Source organism: Haplochromis burtoni, unplaced genomic scaffold (assembly GCF_018398535.1).
Source record: "Haplochromis burtoni strain Fernald_Lab_line unplaced genomic scaffold, NCSU_Asbu1 Contig_149, whole genome shotgun sequence".
NCBI classification, from domain to species: Eukaryota; Metazoa; Chordata; class Actinopteri; order Cichliformes; family Cichlidae; genus Haplochromis; species Haplochromis burtoni.
In genome coordinates, this window is record NW_024582510.1 from 834,013 (window position 1) to 856,539 (window position 22,527).

Sequence of the window (22,527 nt, forward strand, 5' to 3'; positions counted from 1 at the left end):
TATTTTTTATTCTTTTGACGATGTCTTAATATGTAAACAGACATCTACTGCTTTCCATGCCAAATAGTAGCGTGGTACTTTTATAAATATTTTATTAAATTGTGTCTTTAATCTTTCTTCATATATTTGTGCATTTTGTGCACTTATTTAATTTTTATATATTTCATGTATTCACTGTATATATAATTTTTAGATATAGTACATTTGAATTTATTTTTTATATATATTTATATTTTATGTTCTACAGGTTTCTCTGCGTTTATGCATCGTCACAAAAAGTCTCGCGTGATCTGGACTCAGCGTTAGCGTTAGATAGCGTGAGGTCGAGCGTTAACTACCCGTGAATGTCGACAAAGCGCACTATTTAGCACAATTAACAGAGAGAGAGAGATGTCTCCGAGTAAATATGTTATGCAGTGTGAGCGTGTAGTCCGAGCGCCTTGCCTCTCGTAAAGGTACGGTGGGCCTGTTTTGTTCGCTAAGTTGGTTTCGGTGCCGCTGCTAACAGGCTAGGTGGCTAACACTCGGTCAGCGCACTAAACCAGGAAGGAGGGACCCGACGACCAGGCAGCCTGGCCTCAGAGGTTGGTCTACTTCTGCAGACATTTATTCTTAAAAAACGCTTCTCGTCCATTCGTGTGGAAACGCGAACAAGGTAAGCGAGTTTGATTTTGTGGTTGCGCTAATAGGTGGCGAAAAATGAGTAACGTGTTCATTAACGTTGTTGCCTGCAGGGGAAGTATCGATAGCTGCAATCGGTTTTTACTGGACTCCACGGTTGGGGTTGCACATTAAAACAAACCAATCATTAGCACATCGATGTTTAATGTCATTTTGTAAAGATTTTTCTTTCTTTTTTCCATCTCTGTGACACCTGCTCTCCTAACCTCAGGCAGTCTTCTTGCTTAAAAACGCATTCCTAAATGGTAATGGTTAACAAAACTAGTGATCCGGTCAAACTCGAGGTTAAAGATGAGTGCTGGTATCCACGCTGACCACGCTTGTTCAAGCGCAAAATGAAATTTGGCTTTTATGGAGTAGTTATAGGGCTTATTGGTGCATATTGTATAATGCAAAGAGTGACACAAATCCAACACTATTTGAAGGTAACTGAGCATAGACTTATAAAATAAATGGCTATAGGCTACGCTCAAGGGTATTTTAATGCAATCTTACCAACTTGCATTACTCCCACAAATCCAGCCATGTTGTGAAACCACATTAATTCTCGCCCCTGAACAGCTAACAAGGTGAGGAGTTGACCCACAGTAACATGTATTCAGGACTTACCATGAAGTCCTGTAATTTGGCTCATTTTCATGAAAGATGCCTCCCTTTTTTCCTTTCTCTATCTAAAAGCAAAGTTGAGCCACACACTGTAGCTCCTGCAACCTCAATGGTATTAATAAGCTTGTCCTCCATTTCTTACCCCAGCTTGTAGGTTTACACTATACATAATGAAATAGATGTTTTTTTTACTGAAGTTCTAATATTTTAACCCACACTAAATGCGTATTCACCTCTATTGGAGTCAGCCGTCATGTGACACCAATACAAATGACTACCAAATTTGCCTCAGTTTACATTACTGCACATACATGCATTGCATGCAACTGCATTGTCTGCTAGTCTTTCAGTTGCTGCCTACATTGGATCTACATTGTTGATTTGACACAAGTTTTTATGCCAGATGTCCTCATTCGTCAGGGCTTGTCGAACCAGGTGTTTCATGTGTAAGTGTTAAAAGACAAAAAAAAAACCCCACAGAAAACCGAGAACAGTCAGTTCGACAAAGTTTAAAATGGGCAATGCAAATATTGTACGTGTCTTTAGGATATATGTGAAACCATTAATCACATTTTGCATGTCACTGTGCATGCCAAATATCCTTGCACAACATACTAACCCCACGTTGCTTTTCGATGCGTCCGCTGGGGTATGAATGTGTGTGAATGTTAGCTAGAAAGCAGTTGGTAGAAAAGGCATAGAAAAAAGTGCTTCTATGAAGAAGTGAATGAGGCAAGTTGTGTAACACGCTTTGAGTGCTCAGGTAGAGTAGAAAAGCGCTGTATAAGAACCAGTCTATTTACCATTTACTTTGTATTTAAAATTGCACAAAGTCAGATAAGTTTACTGAGTGCGGTTAAGTGGTTTATTATCCAAGTTTCTGTGCAGATGGTGATTATGCATCCCTTTGGTTGTGCGGTACCGTTGGATCAGCCTGACAGAGCCAAACCTTCTGATCTTTTTCTTTATCATAGTACAGCATAACAGTTGGCATGGCTGCTATCATTGCCAATGAGAGAGGGAGGGGCTTAACCTGTCTGGTGTTGCGTTTGGATTGTAATATATGTGAACCAAAAGGTAACTGCTGTTTGCGAATTAATAAAATTAGAATCAGTTATTTAACAAGACTAGTGTTTCTTGTGTTGACTAGTAACGCACACATCCCTAGTTTAAAGTAATGGTGAATAAAACATGAAGTTTATTTAGTTACTTTTTATTAGAGTCAGAAAATAGGATGGTATAAGATTTTCTCGTTGGTAAATATCCTGTCAATTACAAGTTGTTAGCCAATAGTAATGTCATGTCTTCAGTTATACAGTCAGAGCAACCCCATGCACGTCCAGTGGGGGCGTTCAACAGCGCCAGGCTTCCTTTGCTTTAGCTTGCTTGACTCAACCCAGTTGGAGAGAAGAGGTATCACAATGGTTGTTATCAGCTTTCTTTCTGCTTCAGGCTCTGTACATGCTCACATAAAAAAGGGTGCTTTGCGGGTCATGTGACCCTTGTTCTGAGCAAAATGATCACCGTGAGTGTCACCGCCACCAGTCAGATATGTTATCAAACGGTTATTACCAATGAAATTCAACTCTGTTGCAAATAAGACAAAATTAATGCTGCTAAAAAATTGTTAATCTTGAAATTTATCATATAGAGTGGTAAAATAAAGCTTTTGATTTAAGTATTTTTGTCACTGACTGCTCTCTCTGCTGCTGCTGTTGATTTCTAAGTGGTGGCTGCAACTTAGATCCCTGAAACTTAAAAAGTTGTGTTTTCTATGTTTTTTAGGAGCAGTAGCTGCAGCAGTGTTTAAAAGAAAAAGAAAAAAGACGTAGCAGCAAGTTAGAATCAAGTATAAAGACATTTATTCATTTGCTCCTTCACCAATTTAACACCTTGTCACAGCAAGACGTCATTCAGTGGTTTTAGTGATGTATTGCTCAACACTGAAGCTCAGTACTGAAATACTTAAGAGTGAAGACGCCATTTTAAAATCACCTAATTTAACATGATTTGTTATTCTGGTTCTTCCAGTTTTCACTCGCGGATATTTTCCCCTCGCAGCTTCAGTTAGTTTCATTCTTCGCTCATCGTGCTTATAACCGTCAAGCAGCACTTTTTGCTTTTCAGAGTAACCCCAAACCACTTCTACATTATTTATTGCACATTATCTGATAGTTGAGTCGGGGCACGAGAAACACTTTGACATTCAGAGATGGTGTGCGGTGAAAGAGCTGAAGTTATTTGTGCTTGTTTTCACTTCCTTTTTTTGGTCTGGGCCAGTGTGGGTGATGCTTTAGTAGCATACAGTAGGTAATGTTGTGAGAGTCACCTTGCTTTAATTATCATTTAAAACATACATACAGTCTGCAAAGGGGGCAGACTCAGGGGTGCTGCTTCTGTGAATATAAACTCTTTATAAACTCGCAGCTTTTATAAGCTTAGATTTGCATAAACAGTTTCTTAATGAGAGACTCACTGCTTACACAGGAACCCTTTCATGCAAGGAGATTGTTTTCTTTCCTTGGTATTAGACTGATTTTTTTTTTTTTTTTTTTCACTGAAGGAATTTTTTCGCTGACCTGAATATTTTTCTTTGTTCGAACCGTGGGGACCTCCCCTGTGGGATTTCCTTCATAGGTTTATTCAGGGGACAAAGAAGTATCTGATAATAGGTAGATTCTTCTGAGCAGCCTTGAAAACAAAGCATGCACCAATATCTGATTTGGATCGGATATTACTCAGATTAGGGCTGGGCGATATGACCCAAAATTCATATCTTGATATTTTTTAACTAGATGGTGATATACGGTATATATCTCGATATTTTTTTTTTAAAGCCATAAAGTAAGAACAAAAAGAGTTCATAGTCAAAGCTGTGTCCCAGATGTCACACAGGCACTTTTATTAATATACAGCATAGAAAAAACTACTCAAAAATAAATTATGAGCATTTATTAAATAATAATGCTCCATAAATAAAAGAAAACTGTTGTTTTTGTGTATAACAAAGAGCTCACAATTGTGCAGTCAAAATGTAAACTAAAAGACGCTGAGCATAATAACATAGACAGATTTCACAGCTGCTCTGTTCCCAACTTCTACTGCGTGACTGACAGCCTGGAGTTTGAAATCCGCTTCGTAACCATAACCATATAGTAACATAGACTATATCGATATAAAGGATATTGTCACATCTTATATCTCATATAAAAATATCGATATTTTTAAAAGAACTCGATATATCGCCCAGCCCTAACTCAGATCCTGACTTGGAAAAGTAGATCAGACATCACTGTCAATATGCTGATCTTTTAATTTCCGTTCTGTGTTTACTGGCCACCAGCAGCAGGACATTGGTTACTTGTAGGAGAGCTCACAGCAGCAGTTTGGAGGTACGGTACTTTCTGCCTGCTACACGGACAGCTTTTCACATTTTTCCTAAATATGCTCATCTTTCTCTCCTTCACACTGTTTTCCACCAACAAAAACACTCCATGGGGAACGTTGAGGCGAGCGAGATGAACAAGCATTTGTTCAAGTACAGTAAAATTAAAAGCTCTGAATTAAAAGTCAAAACCAGTAGTCAGTTTTCTCTCACTTGACGATGATGATGGGTCAATCTAACCACTCCCACACACAAATAATTTTCAAAGCAAGCAGAGGTCCAGGCATGAACCTGTATTGATTACCGTATATGTACTGGGCAGATTCAGATAGGAATTATGTTAATTTAACACGTTAAAGAGAGGAAGTGACCACCTTGATTGATGAGCGATCTCCAGTCACTTTGATTATTTGGATCATCATACATCGCTGCAAGCTGTTGATTGACTAAACTGCCACAAGCAAAAACCCAGCAACCTCGTGGTAGCCAGGGGTGAAAAACAGGGCAAATGGAAGAGATGAAAAATGAAAGTCAGAAATGACTCATTGACTCAGTAAAGGCTTTATGGGCTTATTGCCATGGTTTAAGCCCTGAGAAATTTAACATGAGAAAAACAATCTATAGAGTGAATGAAGAGAGAAAACAAAGTAGTGAATCAGAGAGAAATAATGCACCAATAAACTTGCCCAGTCCTCCTTACAACCCTGCAGGAAATTGCTGCTTTTAACTGAGAAGCAGGCTTTGTTTCATCTGCTGTCTGTCCCACAGACAGGAAAAAAAGACTGAGACAGGCAGCCTTCAACCTGGTCACTACTTTTTACGATGGCCTGTGTAGATAAACAGCCAATCTAAATAATCTTTGTTTCACAGACAAATGGAAACAAAATAAATTGCAATTTGAAGGAACCCTGAAAAGGGAAAAGACATGGGTTCTTTTGAAGTAAAATCAGCCATTGAGCATTCTCAAGTTTGGGGAAAAAAAACAAGTGAGGACCTTTTGTGCCCTAGATTTGCACAAATGAAGGAAACTCAAGTGGTCTGCAGTGGTGGTCTGAAAACCTGCATGAAAAACCTTTGTTTAGCAGGTAGAAAGTGGCGTCTCTTCAAACCACAACATTCGGTTAAACCCCCCCCCCCCCCCCCACACACACAGTTGTCATTTCATTGCTGTCTCAAAGTGAGATCTTAAAGGCTTCAGACTTTAGAGATGACAGTTTGACGTCATTATCACCCAGGATGCTGCCTCTTAAACATCCTCCTTAGTTCCTGTTGCTGTAAACGAGTTCTCTGCGCTTTACTGCACAAAAGCAGCTCCACCCGCTCCATGCCTGCTGCTTTCTGAGAGTTTGAAAAACACTTGAAACACCCATGCACCCAATTTAAAGTTAGTGGAGGGTAAAAATACTTGTTACTTTGTCAGAAACTGGCTTGTAGATGAGTTAATTCACAAAGTGTGGGCTGAGAGAGGTGGATTACAAAAAATGTTTTATGTTGTTGATTAAATATTTGCGTCTAAAAAAAAATACTAATGAAAAGTCATAAAACAAAAGCAAAGCTGTTGATTTTTTTTTTAAAATTTACCAATAATAATCCTGCTTATTGATAGGAAAATGGAGAGGTGGCTATCAGCAAGCAAAAAGAGCCATAAACGGGGGAAAAAACTGAAAGAAATTCATCATAACATCACAATAAAACTGTGGCTTGTGATTAAAGTAAATTGGGACACGGCGTACTTAAGTTTAGGAATCGTTGCTGTAGATAAAGAAAGTCTCATCGTCTTATCCTGCAGTGTTGGGATAAAACACCATCTGCATCCCCCAAAGGCTTCTTTAATCCCTCACCTCCTCGGAGGTTTCTGTCAGCGTTGATTAATTAGTTATTTTTGGAGTTGAGGTTACTTAACAGGAGACGGCGTCTGTTTACTTCACTGCTGCTCTTTAACTGTCGCACAAAACAATGTTTAGTAGAAGTGGTAAGATTAAAAAAGAAAGAAAGAAGTAATTCAGCGATGAATAGTGTTGGGCAAGCTGTTTTAAAGACAAAATCTACTTGTTGAATTCAGAAGCATTAAAAACCCTTGTTATTATTGCAGTAACTATGGCAACAACCTTTAGGGGTGCTTGATTAAACTACCAATCAGTTATTTTGGTGCAGTCTCGATTACTGAACATGATTTTTCATTAACTCAACAAAAGATTAATTTTCAAAGCGGATTTTCTTGCACTTCAGCTCTAACTCGAATAAAGAAGTACTGAAGTCACAGGTTCGCAACGCCACTCCCTCAAGAGCAACCGGTGCTCTCCTGGCCTGCAGCTGCTGCACGAAAATTTTAAGAGCAGGTGGTAATCATGAATTTCCCTCTGGCTTTCGTAACCCTTTGATAGATCAGTCGTGTTTGAGATTAAAATCACCCAGCCCTATCATCACTGTGTGTTTAACTGTCAGTTAAGACAAACCTTTAAAGGGTTGTTATACATCTAGAAATTTGATCCTTTATTAGAAAAAGGCGATGGAAGAAAAAAAAAAAGAGCTTAAAGTTTGGAAGGTCTTAAAACATTTTAAATGTCACCTGTTATTTTTCAAAATGTGTAATTTGCAGTCTTAAATAGCAGCAATATTTATATTTGTAGCTAGTAATGATTAGCATGTTAGATTTTAAAAAGGACGAGAAACTTAAATAGTGATCAGTTGATGTTGATTTACTTTCGTTGTATAATTGTTATTATATAGTTATAAAAAATAATTTTGAGTAATTTTTTTAACCCATCCATATGTCCCTTTTCTGCTGCTTATGTGGATCCAGGTGACATGATATAAAAGGAGTACTTTGTTTTAGAGCAGGGCGATATGGCCAAAAATATTTATCACGATATATATTTGAAAATTTGCGATAACGATATAACCGACGATATAATTGATGCAGACAAAATACAACTCCACAACATTACTAGCGCAAAAAGACAACCTTCCATTTATTTTCACTTAAACAAGAAGCTGGTTTTTATGTACATTAAAGCTTTATAAAAATGTAACAGTGCAAATGCAAATTCCTTGCTGAAAGTTTAACCAAAAGGCATTTCCAGTAGAAATGGGCTGACATATCCTGAGCATAACCATGTATAATATCCACTGAAGTTAAAAAGAGGTGCTTTGCAACATTAAACTGCAGTGTGCAGTACGTATTTTTCGGACCATAAGGTGCACGGGATTATAAGGCACATTAAGCGAAACAAAGCAGTCAGATAAATCAAACTTTATTAAACTCATTCTTCTTGCTTCCTCCACTTCTGTACCATTGATTCATTAATGTTGAATTCTCTGGCAGCTGCTCTATTCCCATGTTGTTGCAGTATATTAATGACTAACCTCGTATTGTGGATGGATTATCTCAGTTGTTCTCCTGACTGAAGTTTGGTCCGTTTACAGCATCCTGCCATGCGATTGCATTTGTCTCTAACCATAGGAACCTTCACGTTAACTTTTATAAGTGGAAAAGTGTTAGTGTTCGTCCTCCAGCTTCACTGTTTATGTTATGCTAACATAGCTGTGTCGCTAGCGATCACGTAGCACATCATTATATACCAGCTAGCCCAACTTCAGTAACCCTACAAACGTCACTGCTGTTTAGTTTCCTGTCTTCATTTATGTTGGAAGTGATAGCAGAGCTGTACGTTTGATTTTTTTCAGAAATCTCTCAGTCAGAACATGCTATATCATGCTTAGGTAACTAGCGAAACTAGCGAGCTAACTTCCGCTAGCTTCCTGCTAACTTCTAACTCCGTTAAATGTAATAACTTTTGTTTTCATGGATGCCTGGAAGTTAAACTTTATAGTTACACCTGGTAAAGCAGCAATGCTGATCGTTTTATTAAAGATGAAAGAATTTAGACAGTTTTTAACTCTAAGTGATGCTGCAGTGTTGTTTGACCTGAAGCATACGGAGTTTAGGACCCAGATTACTCCCAGATTTAAGAGCATCTTAGTCCGACAAATACGACAATAACGACGGCCGCTTGCATGTTCTGCAAAAAAATGTGCTTTGTTGTGTATCTGACGGACAAACACCAAACCAGTTCCACATCACTGAAGTTGCACATTTTTGCAAACCAATTCTGGTTCATCTGTTTCACTCAACGATCGGCCATGTGCGTATGAAAACAAAGGCACTGCGCATGCGCGTTTTACTCCCATTCTATCGCGATATTTCATTTTCCTATCGTTGCCTAACATTATACCGGTATTATCGTGAACGGTATAATATGGCCCAGCCCTACTTTGTTTTGCCCTTGTTGGTTTCCCATCATATTGAAGGTGAAAAGAGAATAAATTACCTTCACTCGGATTTTAAAAGCATCTAACAGGTGAAACCCAGCAAGAACTCTTTTTCTTTTGTGTATCTTAAGACACATGAAGCAAAGTTGTCACAGAAGCAAAGTTCACCACAGAGCTGATTCTGTATTTCTCACTGGATTTATTTGATAAATTCGTTTTTAAAGAAACAACAAGCCTCTCACATTTGGACCATGTTGTTTGTATCTTGTTGCCATCTCGGTGGCTCGACTGTGGATGTTGAAGCGTGTCTGATGTTTAGCCAGCTTTCGCTCCTCTTCAGCAACAGCCTGAATATCTTTTGTGCACAGAAGCTCTTCTCCTCCTGTCTCATATTGCTGCCGGCTCTTGTGTATATGTTTACACCTTGATCCAGCTGTCTGCTGCGGTCTTTAAGCTGACCCATTGGCTTTGGTTTGTTGCCACTGAGTTGGTTGTGATTTATTTTCATGACAGTTCAAGGTCATGGGGGGCTGCAGGGTCTTGGTGATGGGTAAGAAGGTGTTGCGCACATTATTCAGTGTCTATCTGTCAGCAGGTTTTGAAGTGTTTAGCTGCGTAGTCCTGATATATGTTTGTTTCATTTGATGTTTGCCCGACATAACAACCTTTGGTACTTGTTTCATTTGCTTAGTGACGCCTGGAAAGTACATTCTGTGTTCAAGCAGCTGTGTTCTGTTTTTTTTTTTTTCTTTTTTCAGGAAAGCAATACTTTTACTGGCCTGAGATCAAAGATGTCAAAGCCTCCAAATTCTCCTGCTCGGTCCCGCTCCAGATCCAGGTCTAGGTCCAGATCCAGGTCCTACTCCAGATCCCACTCTAGAAGCCGCTCAAGATCCAGAAAACGTCGTTACAGGTAAACATTTGACTGAACTTTGGGGTCACAAATATCAGTTTTTACATACTTTGACCTCATAATTAAATAAATAATTGATGGATGGATCGATATCAAAAACAAGGAAAGCATATATTAGGTTGAATATAAATAAATATTTCAGTATGGCTCAGCAGGGTGGCGTTTTTCTGATATGTGCTGCTTGTGCTGGATATTGACACTTATATGACTCCAAATTGACACATTAGGAGGTGCATATGCTTGCTGCCAGCTGAGTCGACTAGTAAGAGTATAATATATAAAGAGCATACTGTAAATGTAGGCTTGCCAAGAGGTCACACATAAATTACGGTATATTAAAAAAAAAAAAGTTGAAGTGAGATGAAATTAAAACTTATAAGATAAAAATATTGAAAATAAGACCACTCTTTCCATTCTGGCTGCCAGATAAGATGAGTTTTAGGTTATCAGAGGCTAAAGAAAATAAAAGAAGAGAGATCCAACAATGAAGAAGATAATAGAATTATTAAGATGAACAAAAACAAAATGGAGTAATTTTAACCCATGAGAATTTAACAATACCTGTCCACAGGAAATTCATATTTGTGTTAGTTAAAGGTGTCTGATTGTTACTAAGTAGCTTCTAAAGTCACACCAATATTTGTCAAAGAGGTGTGGTTTCGTTTTGATGTTAAACATAACTGATAAGCGTATAAGAGGAGCTTTCTTTCATTTAAAAAAAAAAAATTGGCCTGGTGGTGTGAACATTTTACAAGTACTCCTTAAATGGCCATAATTTGTTCAAAATTCAAGTGGTTTCAGAAAGAAGAGAAGATAAGCTTTAGGGGACATCATGGTAACACGACGCATTCACAAGATATATTGTCATACTCAGACACTTGGCGAATAAACTCTCAAACGATGTGTGAATACGATCACTCGAGTGATCACTTGAGTCTTAAGATAGCTGGTATTCTCTTAACTTACTGGTTGTAAGTTAAGAGCTGGTTTTGTTTAGCTGGCTCTTCTCTGCTGTCGAGTAAGTCAACCAGTAAGATTGCGTGTACAGTAATTATTGTCGACAATATCGGGAATAAATAAATGTATTGTGTTAGAGCTCTGACTTAAAAGAGGAGGAAGTGGAAGAAGTGGAGTTGAGTAAGAAGAGAGCGCAATGAGGAAGAAATACATGATAAAATATACAAATGTTAAATGGTCGAATATAATTTAAAAGGGGTGATCTTTAAATTAAAAACGAACTCATAATTAACACTTTACAGCATTTTTTTTAAAACTATATTTCATGTAAAGTTCATCAGATCTCATTTATCCTTCATAATTCTCGGGTATCTGGACTATCACATTAGAAATCCATTGTGGTGTAGAGGGTTAGATGATAGAAGGCTTAGAGGGGAGTGTCTGCCCATTTCTAAAGGAGGTCAAAGCATTCATTTCCAGTAATCTTGCCTAGTTTGACAAACTGGACCTTGTTTGTTTTGGAACATATGATGTTTGGCATATGATGCAAGTAATAGTTGCTGTCATAGATTTTGGCATTTACTATCTAAGGAAAATTCAGTCAAAAATGAGTGCAAGTGGAGTGTATTTGTGTACAAAGGTCTTTGTGGCTTTGGTGTTTACTGAGTACGAAGTAACAAGGAAATGCTCGGCTCGTGTTTCACTAACTATCTGATTCGGCTCATCTTTCAGTGAAGCACTCATGCAAAGGGCTGAGCAGTTTCAGTGAAGATTGTTTCTTCCTAAATTATCTCTCACAAATACAGATGTTTTGCAGCTGCATGTATTTGTGTAGTATGCAGTATTTGCTCAGGTTCACTCTGTGGGTCCTTCATCCTTGACTCAACGCAGCTCATTCTAGGTTTGATTTGCATGATTTGTTTTTAAGCAGTTTGCATCAGCGCACCTTCACTCTAAAAATCTACCGGCGTGCCTTTCTATTTCCAGTCTGCCTGTTTTTGGAGCCAATAAACACATTCAGAGACAGTTGTTAGGTTGTTTTCTTTTTTCTTCTTGCCGTATTGAATATCAATGATTTTTCAAAGCAGGAAATAGAAGATAAGTCACCACTCTTGGCCTTGTTGTTATCTCCCTCCCTTTCTGATGCCTCCTCCCTCTGGGTCTACTCGTTTTTCCGACACATTCATTAAGGCCCTCGTGTGCGAACAAGTGTTGTTTTTTTCCCCGTCTTGTATTTGATGCAGCCGAGTCCACAACAGCTCTGTTTCAATGAAAAGGTCCAAGGGGTAAGCAGAGAAGATTTGTTTTCTTTTTCCAGGAGAGATAATCTGTGTTGCATGAGTAAAAGTTTGACTTTGATTTTATCTGGAATGTGTAGGTGAAGTTCCTTAAGTAATTTTGTTGTTAATGTAACCGTTTGCTGAAATGGAACTCTTTTAATCACGGAGATCTGTAATGTCTGTTTTAGTTTACATGTGAGCAACCTGCTGCTCCTTCCAATCAGGCCACAGTGCTCAGTAACTGAGCTCCTGTTGGAGTGTGCACCTACATTAGGGTCTGTGGACCACTAGGGTCCGTTTTGTAGCCTCGGAGATCCACGAGTGAATAAAGGTTTTGTGTGACATCCGAGTCTCAAAGGTTACCAGAGCAAAAAGACCTGTTCTTGATTTGGGCTCCATCTGCTGGTCAGGCAGCTGAGGTGTTACTCCTGTATTATGAATCAGTATAAATTTAAGCATTTAACTTGGAGGGCTTCAACTTATTGCTTTCGATGTATAGTTTCTGAGTTGATTGTTTTTGGCTTGTAAGATGATGATTGTTGCTTAATTTGTTCAGCAGCAGCCCAAACAAAATATAAAGTTTTAAAGCAGACCAGGAAATAATCACATTAAATAATAATTTGTGCAACGGTGACCGTTTTTCCTGTCTTAGAATGGGACTTTGGGAATGTCTATTTACTGTGTGTGTTGGGATGATTCAGTCCTCCTTTTTTATTCCCTATTTCTCAGACCTTTAGTTTTTATTAACTGGTGAAAGACCTAAACCTCTTTGGTGGATGCCTTTTTTTTTTTTTTTTTTTTTTTTAACGTGCAGGAATAGATGTTTGTTTTCAAAGCTTTTTGTAGCACCCACAGACTACTAATGCACTAAGATTATAAACCTTTAGGTTTTCAGAAGTTTTCATTCAAATCTCGTATCCACATGTCAAGTAGACCCGGTTGAAATGTGTGATACTTTCCTAAGAAGACAACAGTTTGACAGTGATCTTTTTGTGTTTGGTGTTGTGTGAATTACCTGTACTGACTTGTTCTTAATGTTATGAACAGCTTTTCACATGTATCTCCTCTTCTCTCTCCCCCCTCCTTTTATTCAGTTCTAGGTCTCGTTCCCGTTCTCGCTCGCACTCTCCGTCCTATAGAAACTATCCTTCTCGGGACTATCAGAACAACAGAGGTGGCTTCAGAGGTTACAACAGAGGCTACCGTAGGCCGTACCACTACCGAGGTAGAGGCCGAGGCTATTACCAACGCGGCCATTACCAAAACAGAGGTGGAGGAGGTTATGGCTATAAGGGTAATTGGCAGGGTGGTGGTGGTGGTGGAGGAGGAGGAGGCGGCGGCGGTGGTGGCGGCGGTGGCGGCGGCTGGCATGATCGGCATCATGACCAGGACCACCATTCTCACAGCCCCAGGAGGGGCCGCTCACGCTCCCGTACACCCAGGAAGCGCTCGGGCAGCCGGAGCCGCTCCCGCTACTCTGATCGTTCGTCTTCTGGACGATCCCGCCATTCTAGGCGCTCCAGCTACTCCTCTCGGTCCCGCTCCTCATCCCCACGCCACCGCAGCAGCAAGGGAAAGCCCAGCAACAAGGATGCTAAAGACAAGCCAGTTGAAAGTCAGGTTGAGAAGTCTACTCCGGAACCAGATGGCAGCGTCATCGAGAAGGCATCTGGTGGCAAATGGATTGACTACGACGCAAGCCCCAAACCAACCAGCCCAGAGACTAAGAAAGAGGACGCGCCTTCTGGTCCTGAGGTCAAAGGGCCCACCAGTGGTGGCACTATGTGGAAAACCATCAGCAGTGCATCACCTCCAGCAAAGAGCCCCACAAAGTCTGGACAAACGGCCTCGTTCAGCGGATTTGGATTCTTCTCAAAGGATGATGTCAAAACTACAGATAAGACTGTGATCTCTGCTGCCTTCAAAAAGTATGTCCAGTACTTTATTTTAGATATTGAAATGTAATTATATTATTTTCTCTTTTTATTTTTCCTAACAAATCATGAACGTTATTTGTCTTTCAAACATGTTTAGCTTTTTTCAAAGATCCTTGGAAGAATACAGTTTAAAAAGGAATGAAACATAAGACTCCTGATTTTAAGTGAATTGAAAATGTAGCCGGCTGTTTTCTGAGAGGAAGTTGTATGAAATCCCACTTACTTAAGACGATGGTGTTGACGTGAGTATATAACCATGGAAATGTGAGTCATGGTCTGTACTGTTTGCATTGGGGATGGGCTTTTTTTTTCTTCCATAAGGTTGTTTAAGTCAAATGATGACAAGCATCCTGAAATTTGAATTGGCAGGTGATCTCCAAATTTGGTTGTAGTGCTTGTGTTTGTCTGCCTTCAGTCTCTTGAGGAAAGTGAAGGGTAGTTCAAGCTTTTATTTAAAAAAAAACACACTAACTGGGGAATTAAATTAGTGGTCCTGGTTCTTAAAAGCAAATGTAGAAGTGCCTTAAACCTGTTTTAAGGCACTATTTTTCTAAATGGCCAGCAAAGGGTGATGTTTAAGGTTGCAATAGACTTCTGGTTCTATAGAAATATGTGAGAAAACAGCCTCAGCCTCCGTTATTTTGTGGTGACTTTATGATCAACCCTCAGGCCATGCTGTTTAGAATATGAAGCCAATTTGTAAATTATAATAATTTTTGAGTTAGAAAGGACAATTGTTCAGGATTTGCATGTTGGCTCACGAGTAATTAGCCCCAGGTAATTAGCAAATGAGCATGCTGTCAGATCCACCCCTTCACAAACCAGTGGGAGATGCTGCTGTCTAAAACCCTTTAAGCCATTTTTCTTCAGAAAAAGCAAGGTCTGCTGATGGATATTTGAAAATGAAGTCATGAAATTCAGTAATTATAGAGCTCTGAAGGGGCTTAGTAAACAACCTAACTACTAAAGTGGATCTGAAATTAGGTGCTTTAGCTCCTGTCCCTTTAATCGAGGAATTACCTTTTCATATTCTGACCTCAATGACTTTAAACTTTGGCGATGTATATTTGAGCACTGACCATTGTAAAAACAAATGGAGGCAAAAATAAGGCCGTACCGTACCAATATGCTTTTATATTGTAAGCTAAAGACCCTACAATAACAGACTCCACTTTGGTCATGTAAATGGAGAGTCTTTTTTTTCACACATTAAGGTTAATTATGGACTTTGACCATTTATATTTACATTATATATTCTATAGATAGATACAGAAAGAAGGCATACATTTTCATTGCTATGCAGATGACACCCAGCTTTATCTTTTCATGAACTCACACAAGTTAGCTGGACTACAGGAATGTATTAAAAACATTAAGTTTCTGTATGACCTCCAATTTCCTGCTTAGAAGCTGTACAATAACCTCTGATAACTGAGGTTATTGTATGCGACTCTAAAAATCTCTAACCAGATAGTTACTCTGGGTGGCATTAGCTTGGTCCCCAGTAACACTGTGAGGGATGTTGGAGTCGTTTATTAGACAACTAAACAAATGTGTAGGACTGTTATATCTTTGGGCAGTGTATCTAAAATGAGCAATATCCTGTCTCAAAGTGATACTGACAAACTAGCTCATACATTTATTACTTCTAGTCTATTTCTGCCTATAAATACACATTCAGATTCATGATTCTGTTTTATTAAGTGTCATTAAGCGATTTTTCTTTCAGAATAAAAGGTAGTTTCAAGATTATTTGTGATGCACAAGTTTGACAGAAATGAAAATGAAAACATTAAGGAAGGACAGAAGGTTGGGTAACAGGAAAATGTCTAATGTTTCAGTAAATAATCTTTTTACAACCTGGTTTTAAGCATGCCCATCCCCAGTGTGTATTGTACCTTTCACTTTCAGCTTGTTAGAACATGTTGCACTTGTGTGGTCTTGTTTTCCCTCTTGCATTATTCATCCCAGTCTGAAATTATTAATTTAAATCGTATTATTGGTTCACTTGGAGGTGCGGGTGCTAAAGTTCACTTTGAATTTCTCTGTTTCAGGTTTATGGCTGAGAACAAAAACAAAAAGCAGGCAGCTGAAAAGGAGAACAGTCGTGAAAAGGAGCAGATCACCGTAGATAGAGAACAAGAGAAAAGTGGCAAAACTGGAGAGCTCTTCAACCTCTCGTCCTTTGGTGACATCAAGGAAGACAAGACTATGCCTTTCTTTGAGGCTGGAGAAGAAGAGTTCCTCAAATCACACGGGATGAAAGAGAGAGACCTTGAGGAGGATGCTGAGGTAAAACCTACCCTCGTAGCTCGGGACATGTTCGGGAAATGGGGGGACGAGTCAAGCTATTCAACATCTTACCCGTCCATTAAGGAGAAAGTCCGTGTAGACCCCGAAGACATAGACCCCATTGATGATGTGGAGGAGGAGTTGTACCGAAGCCGCAAACATAAGAAAGAGGAGAAGTCCAAGAAGAAGGAGAAGAAAGAAAAGGAGAAGGCCAGAAGGAGTTTGTCCCCACCAACCACTTCAAGAGAGAAAGACCGGCCACTGTTCCCTGGAGCTTTTCCTCCTCGTGAACAATCGCCCGCACCGCGTCTGTTTGCATCAAAAGAAGACTTTGAGCTCAGAATCGCTTCTTTAGATGAACTTCCCAGGTACGTGCAAATAAACTACAAATAAAATGCGACAGCAAACGCGCTCTAGTGTGAACCCTCAAAGCGGCCCGCATGCGCAAAAGAAGACGTCACACACAACGCGCTCTGTTTAGACCCAGACCAAACACTATTGTTTGACTGATGGCCCTTAATATAAAGACTTCGGACTTTACGTTTCCCAATTTTTGCTTTATGTTATTTTGTTATTTACATAATAATGTAATAACCTAATAATTATCCTTATTGCTGTTTTAGAGGAGCGGTGCTTCAAAGGATAGTCAGAATCTGCAGATTGTACAGTACAAATAAAATGTTCACGTTGTCTTCCCAACAGTTTCACTGACATCTACTCTGGATGGCCAGGAAGCGTTCGCGATGTCTTCTCGGGCGCTTCTGCGGAGCTGATAATTGGCGTCTGTCTTGTGTCAGTGATGTAAAAGACGGATTTAATGCGACCTGACCGTTCAAACAGCAGTTGCTTTCTAAAACATCGGATATGTATCGGATTCAGTACCACTTACAAAAGTGACCCAGATCGGATTTGAAAATATCGGATTTGTGCCGTTCACACTGTCACACCATGATCGGATATGGGTCGCATAGGGTCAAAAAAATCAGATTTGATGCGCTTTCACCTGCAGTGTGAACGTAGCCTAATGCTCACGGGCAGTAAAGGTGGCACCAGTAATCTTAAAGCTTAGCTGGACACTTTTCTATTTTTAAGATTTCAAACTACCAAACTAGCAAATCTCTCAATAAGGAAAGAAAGAGATGATTTTTATCGGTGTGACGTTTGCATTTTAAACTTCACAGCTTCTTTAAAAACAAAAAATAGCATCTGTATTTAACACTGATCTCAAAATTTGGTGATTTTAAAAACACAATATTCCAATGCCATTTTTCTTTCTTTCAGACACTTGAAACATGAACAGACTTCCCTAACATTTGTTAGATGTAGTTATTTATTTACTGTTCAAGGAAGTAGTAGACTACCATCTGGTGGACACGCTGTGCATCGTAATTACATGGTTGAGGGGTGTTTCTCTCATCTTTTTTACTCTTGAGTTTTCATTTATCAGCCATTATAAATGCAGATACCAAATAGCAAACATTTCATCATATATTTGTTCAGCATGTTTGCATTAATCTTTGCTCCTTCCTTCCCGTTTGCTCTTAGCTCCTCCCTCTCTAAAGATCGCCACCTGCCCCGGGAGCTGCTGAATGCCACTAAGAAGGATCCGGAATTTCGCTCCATTTTCCAGCACATTCAGTCCACACAGCTCCGCCGCAGCCCGTCTGAGCTGTTCGCTCAGCACATAGTCTCTATTGTGCACTACATCAAAGGTACAGTGTGTTTGCAGCGTCACGTCCGCGCAAAGGTTTGGGCAAACTGATGAGCTCCGACGATTCATTACTTGCATATTAGCGAGTTATCAGCGTTAGTCTTGTGTGTATTTGGAATAATACCTTTCTGTGGTTTGTCTGCAGCTCAACACTTCCACTCCTCTGACATGACTCTAAGTGAGCGCTTTGCCATGTACCAAAGAAAAGCTGCAGAGGCAGAAATGATGAAGCCAAGGAAGAGCCCAGAAATCCACAGGTAGCCTCCAGAAACGACTATCTGATCATTTTTGATTAATTCATCCAAGAATCTCTGTTCTAAAAACTTCCTACAATCACTAATGAGGCTTTTCCCTCGTCTTTTAGGAGAATCGATGTTTCCCCCAGTGCTTTTAAGAGGCACTCTCACCTGTTTGAGGATTTGGAGGAGGCAAGCTACAAGGTGACGAGCCCTTTTGAAATTTGACGTATGTGGAACAAGCAAATCTGAGACAATCCAGAGCAGCAGTGGTTCAGCTTTGTGCTTTTCTTTCAAAGGATGCGTATTTCTAAATCAAAAGAGCCCAATTGTGTTTTATAAGTGCCAAGCAAGCCCCCCAGCCTATGAGATATGGTTATTGATTGGGTATGTACGAACCCAAGCAAAGGCTTAAAGGAAGTGAATTAAGATCCCGAGTCCAAGCCTCTCAAGGGACGATTATCAGTGCCTTTACCTTGTAAGTATTTTTCCTAAAAAGAAAAAAAATCAAGCCACAAAACTGTAAAATTCAGTTTATTTAAATAAGCTACATGCATGCTGCTGGTTTCCACAGATACTTCCACAAATAGCTGTAAGATATAAACATTTTGTTATCATAGTTTTTCTACATTTGTAACAGTTGCAGATTACGGTAACATGTTTCTTGACCACCTGAGGGAACGCAGTGTTTGTATATGTTGTATACAGTGTGGTGCTCTGTGCATTCATTCAAAAATTTCCCATCAGCCCTGTGAACGGCTGCTTTAACTGTTTGCTAAAATCGAATCTCTGCAGGACCCAAGTAAAAAGTTCAAAGGCGACGTGATGGACCTTCGCCTGGATATTGAAAGACGTAAGAGGTTTGCTGGGAAGGAGCGCGACTTCAAGCGTGAAGGGGCCAGGAGCCCGGGAGGCTCCCAGGGACTGAGTAGAGAGAGGTCCTCTGAGAAATCTGGGAAGCACCACAAGAAATCCAAGTTTGTTGTTATTTATTTGACACAGATTCATAACAGCAGTATCAGTATATCCACTGATTCATAACTTAGTTTTAATGACGCACGTCCTTTATTTTTTGTCACCTGCCTTACAGGAAGGGTAAGAAGAAGCGGGATCGCTCTCCTTCCTCTTCTTCCTCCTCATCCTCCCAGTCCCCTTATCCTCCGCCATTCCGAGGCAAAGAATACATGGGGGAAGGGATGGAGCACCCTGAGGAGGGCTTCAGCCACACACGCTATCCACCGCGGGACTACGCTGGCCCTGGTGACCGAGGCCCTCGAGATTATGAGGGCCATGGCATGGAGAGAGGCAGAGGCCGTGGATTTGTAAGTTCCCTTCATCTTTGAATGTCTCCTTGGCTGTTTTTGTTATTGACATGTCATCTTCTTGCGATTTCCTATCCTAATGGCAGTAGACAGTAGACTGCGCTTGTCTGCTCTGTTCCTTCCTCCTAATGCTACGGATCATAATGTGGATGATGACAATAAATGATGATGATGACAGTCTATCATACATATTCCATGCACTACATGGTTTTTATAAAGGTAACGTAGCGCCAGTCAGTGGAAAGTCAGCTCATCACTAAACTCTAATGCCTGTAGTGTGTGTGTGTGTGCGTGTGTGTGCGTGCGTGCGTGTGTGCGCGCGTGCTTGTGCGTGCGCGCGCGCGCGCGTGTGTGTGTGTGTGTGTTTTCTTGTCTCATTGTCACAGGACCTAGTTATAATCTTCTCCTCCATCTCGTTAGATATCAAAGAGTTTGTCTCAAGACTGCGAGTTTCAGTCCTGCCTGTTGTTTTTGCTTTCAGTTCCCCAGAGTCAGAGGAAGAGGTTGGAGCAGGGGAAATTACCCTGGAAACAACAGCAATGGAAACCCTGCCAACATAAATCCTCCAGTGCGGCCGCCTGACGAGGAGTGGGACCCTGAATACACCCCCAAGAGCAGGAAGTACTACCTGGTGAGTCTCTGCAGCTGCTAATTGATTTACTGGTGTATTTGAAATGGAGGACATGCAAGGCCTAAAACGTAGTCCAGTGAACAACAGCTGTTCAGTCAGTGCAAGGCATAATCCAAAATATATACTCACTGCTTTATTAGGTACACCTTTCCAGTATTCAGCTGCACATTCTTTGGCCTTGAGAGCTGCTCTGCTGGATTGTGATTTTGGTGACTTCTGCCGCTGCAGCCCATCTATGTCACGTGCATTCAGCGATGCTCGTTTGCACGTCTTGTGATTGCTTGAGTTATTGTTTTCTTCCTGTCAACTTAACTCACCAAGACCATTCTACTCTGGCATCAACATGACATTTTCATCCAGAGAACTGCAGCTCGCTGGATGTTTTCTGTTTTTCAGACCGTTCTCTGTAAAGAAAATAGTCTGTAGAGACAGTTGTGTGCAGCTTCTTAAACCACCAATAACCATTTAAATTAAAGTCACCTAAATCACTTTTATTCCTTATTCTGATGCTCAGTTTGACCTTCAACAGGTCGTTTTGACTATGTCTAAATGCCTAAGTGCATCGAGTTGCTGCAATGTGATTGGCTGACTAGATAAGTCTTAAAAAGCAGTTGAGGAGGTTTGCCTAACAGAGTGAGTGCTATTCCTACAAAGTTGATTCTGTTGATCTGGATGTCTAATGTTTTTTATTTGTATTTCTTTTTAAGTTTCTGTTTTCAGTTCAGTTTGAGTGAGTTTGCTCGATCCTGTTCAGCTTTTATTGTTTTCAGCGGTTCAGTTGGTTTATAAATATGATGTAGGAGTAATTTTCCAGAAATTCACTGGAGTTTGTCTGAAAATGTTTTAGCTCCTTCAGAAAAGATTTCAGGTGCTTTGGACTTCTTTGATGTTTAAGCGTGTGTGAATGTTGTGGGATAAATAAATCACATCTTTACACTTTCAGCACGATGATCGCGATGGAGAGAAAACCTGGGTTGATAACCGGGGCAGAGGCCGCGGCTCCTTCCCCACTCGCCGAGGCCGCTTCGTGTACCGGAAGGGAGGCAGCAGCCCAAAGTGGACCCACGACATGTATCAGGGAGGAGAGGAGGGGGAGCTGGCAGACGACAGCCTGGAAGTCGACCATAAAGAAGCCAAGGGCGCCGGGGATGCGCCGAGCCTGAAGCAGTAAAGCTCTCGCTCCATCACCTACATGTAGAAGTCCTATCAGAGCGGTTAGTGGTGATGAAGGGGTTAAATTTCTGTTTTCTCCATCTTGCTTCATCTCACGTTTTAACGGTTAACATGTTCAGTGAGTTCTCTGTGTAGAAGCGAAAAGAGGAGCGTAACTGTTACTGTGATTGTTTTTTTTGTTTTGTTTTGGTGTTAAATGGTGAGTTTTGATTTGTGTTTATCGCATCGGCAAAGATTCGAAAAGGTAAAAAATGTTTCCGCGGACACGGCAAAAAAGAAAAGAGATTGTGCCTTAGGAAATAATACGGTCACGTGTCCGTCTGATATGTTTGAAGGTGAAAGCGTGTAGGAGAAATCTGATTAATCTGTTTTGGGGGTTTTTGTTTTGTTTTTTTTAAATGCATGAGACATTTGATTCATACGTTGCTCAACGGGACCAATCGGAGGCAGCTGCCCGGCTCGCTGATTCGCAGACGTGGCGGTCTCCCCGGGCGTTCGTCACTTCTGCTTTCTGAGCTTTTACACGCAGCTCATCAGCAGCTGCTGCGTATTCTCGTTGGTTTGTGGATGTTTCCATAGTAAGACGGATGTGTTTTAGACAGAAAACGCGTGAACATTTTTCCGGCGCCGTCATATCTGTTTAGATAAGAGGCCATGTTTGTCTAGATTTTTAATTAAAATAAAATCAGTAGTGTTACATGACATAATCCATGTATAGAATTAGATCTGAAGCTTTGTAATCCTGCAGTTTTACTTGTGTAAAGAAAAAAAAAAAAAACTAACTGAAGAGAAATGTGAAGATTTGTGGGGAAAAAAAACAAACATGATGTGATGATTTTAAATGGAATCGACCTGAACTAGCAGAACTAGTTTGGCCACATCTCGCCGCGCCCTTCTCGTCCACGTTCGACTGTACATACTGCATGAATCAAACAGGACTGATTTTGTTCGGTCTGATGCTGAAATCTTTTTTACTGTTCAAGAGCTTTGAACTACCCGTCTTTTAATTTTCAATAAATTTTTCTTTGATTCGGGGCATTTTTGTGAGTGTTTTTTCTTTAGAAAAAGAAATAAATGCAGTTTCAAGGGTATATCTTATTACATGTGGGTTACAGATCACGTTGAATATAC

The 22,527-nt window shown here is 40.2% G+C and overlaps 1 protein-coding gene across 4 annotated transcripts; it reads left to right on the forward strand.

The window, feature by feature from the left end:
• The first annotated feature begins 275 nt into the window (after nt 1-275).
• thrap3b (thyroid hormone receptor associated protein 3b) lies at nt 276-22,434 on the forward strand. 4 transcript variants are annotated; one of them, XM_042224779.1, is made up of 11 exons: nt 276-655; nt 9,703-9,857; nt 13,189-14,022; nt 16,086-16,691; nt 17,869-18,035; nt 18,180-18,291; nt 18,399-18,474; nt 19,066-19,247; nt 19,361-19,592; nt 20,074-20,223; nt 21,167-22,434. In XM_042224779.1, exons 2-11 carry the CDS (start codon nt 9,736-9,738, stop codon nt 21,392-21,394), a joined length of 2,709 nt encoding a protein of 902 aa, XP_042080713.1. In that variant the 5' UTR covers nt 276-655; nt 9,703-9,735; the 3' UTR covers nt 21,395-22,434. The 4 variants fall into 4 exon arrangements, with proteins under 4 accessions (XP_042080713.1, XP_042080714.1, XP_042080715.1 ...); XM_042224780.1 differs by having other exon boundaries at nt 281-1,733; XM_042224781.1 differs by having other exon boundaries at nt 281-584.
• Nucleotides 22,435-22,527: the final 93 nt, after the last annotated feature.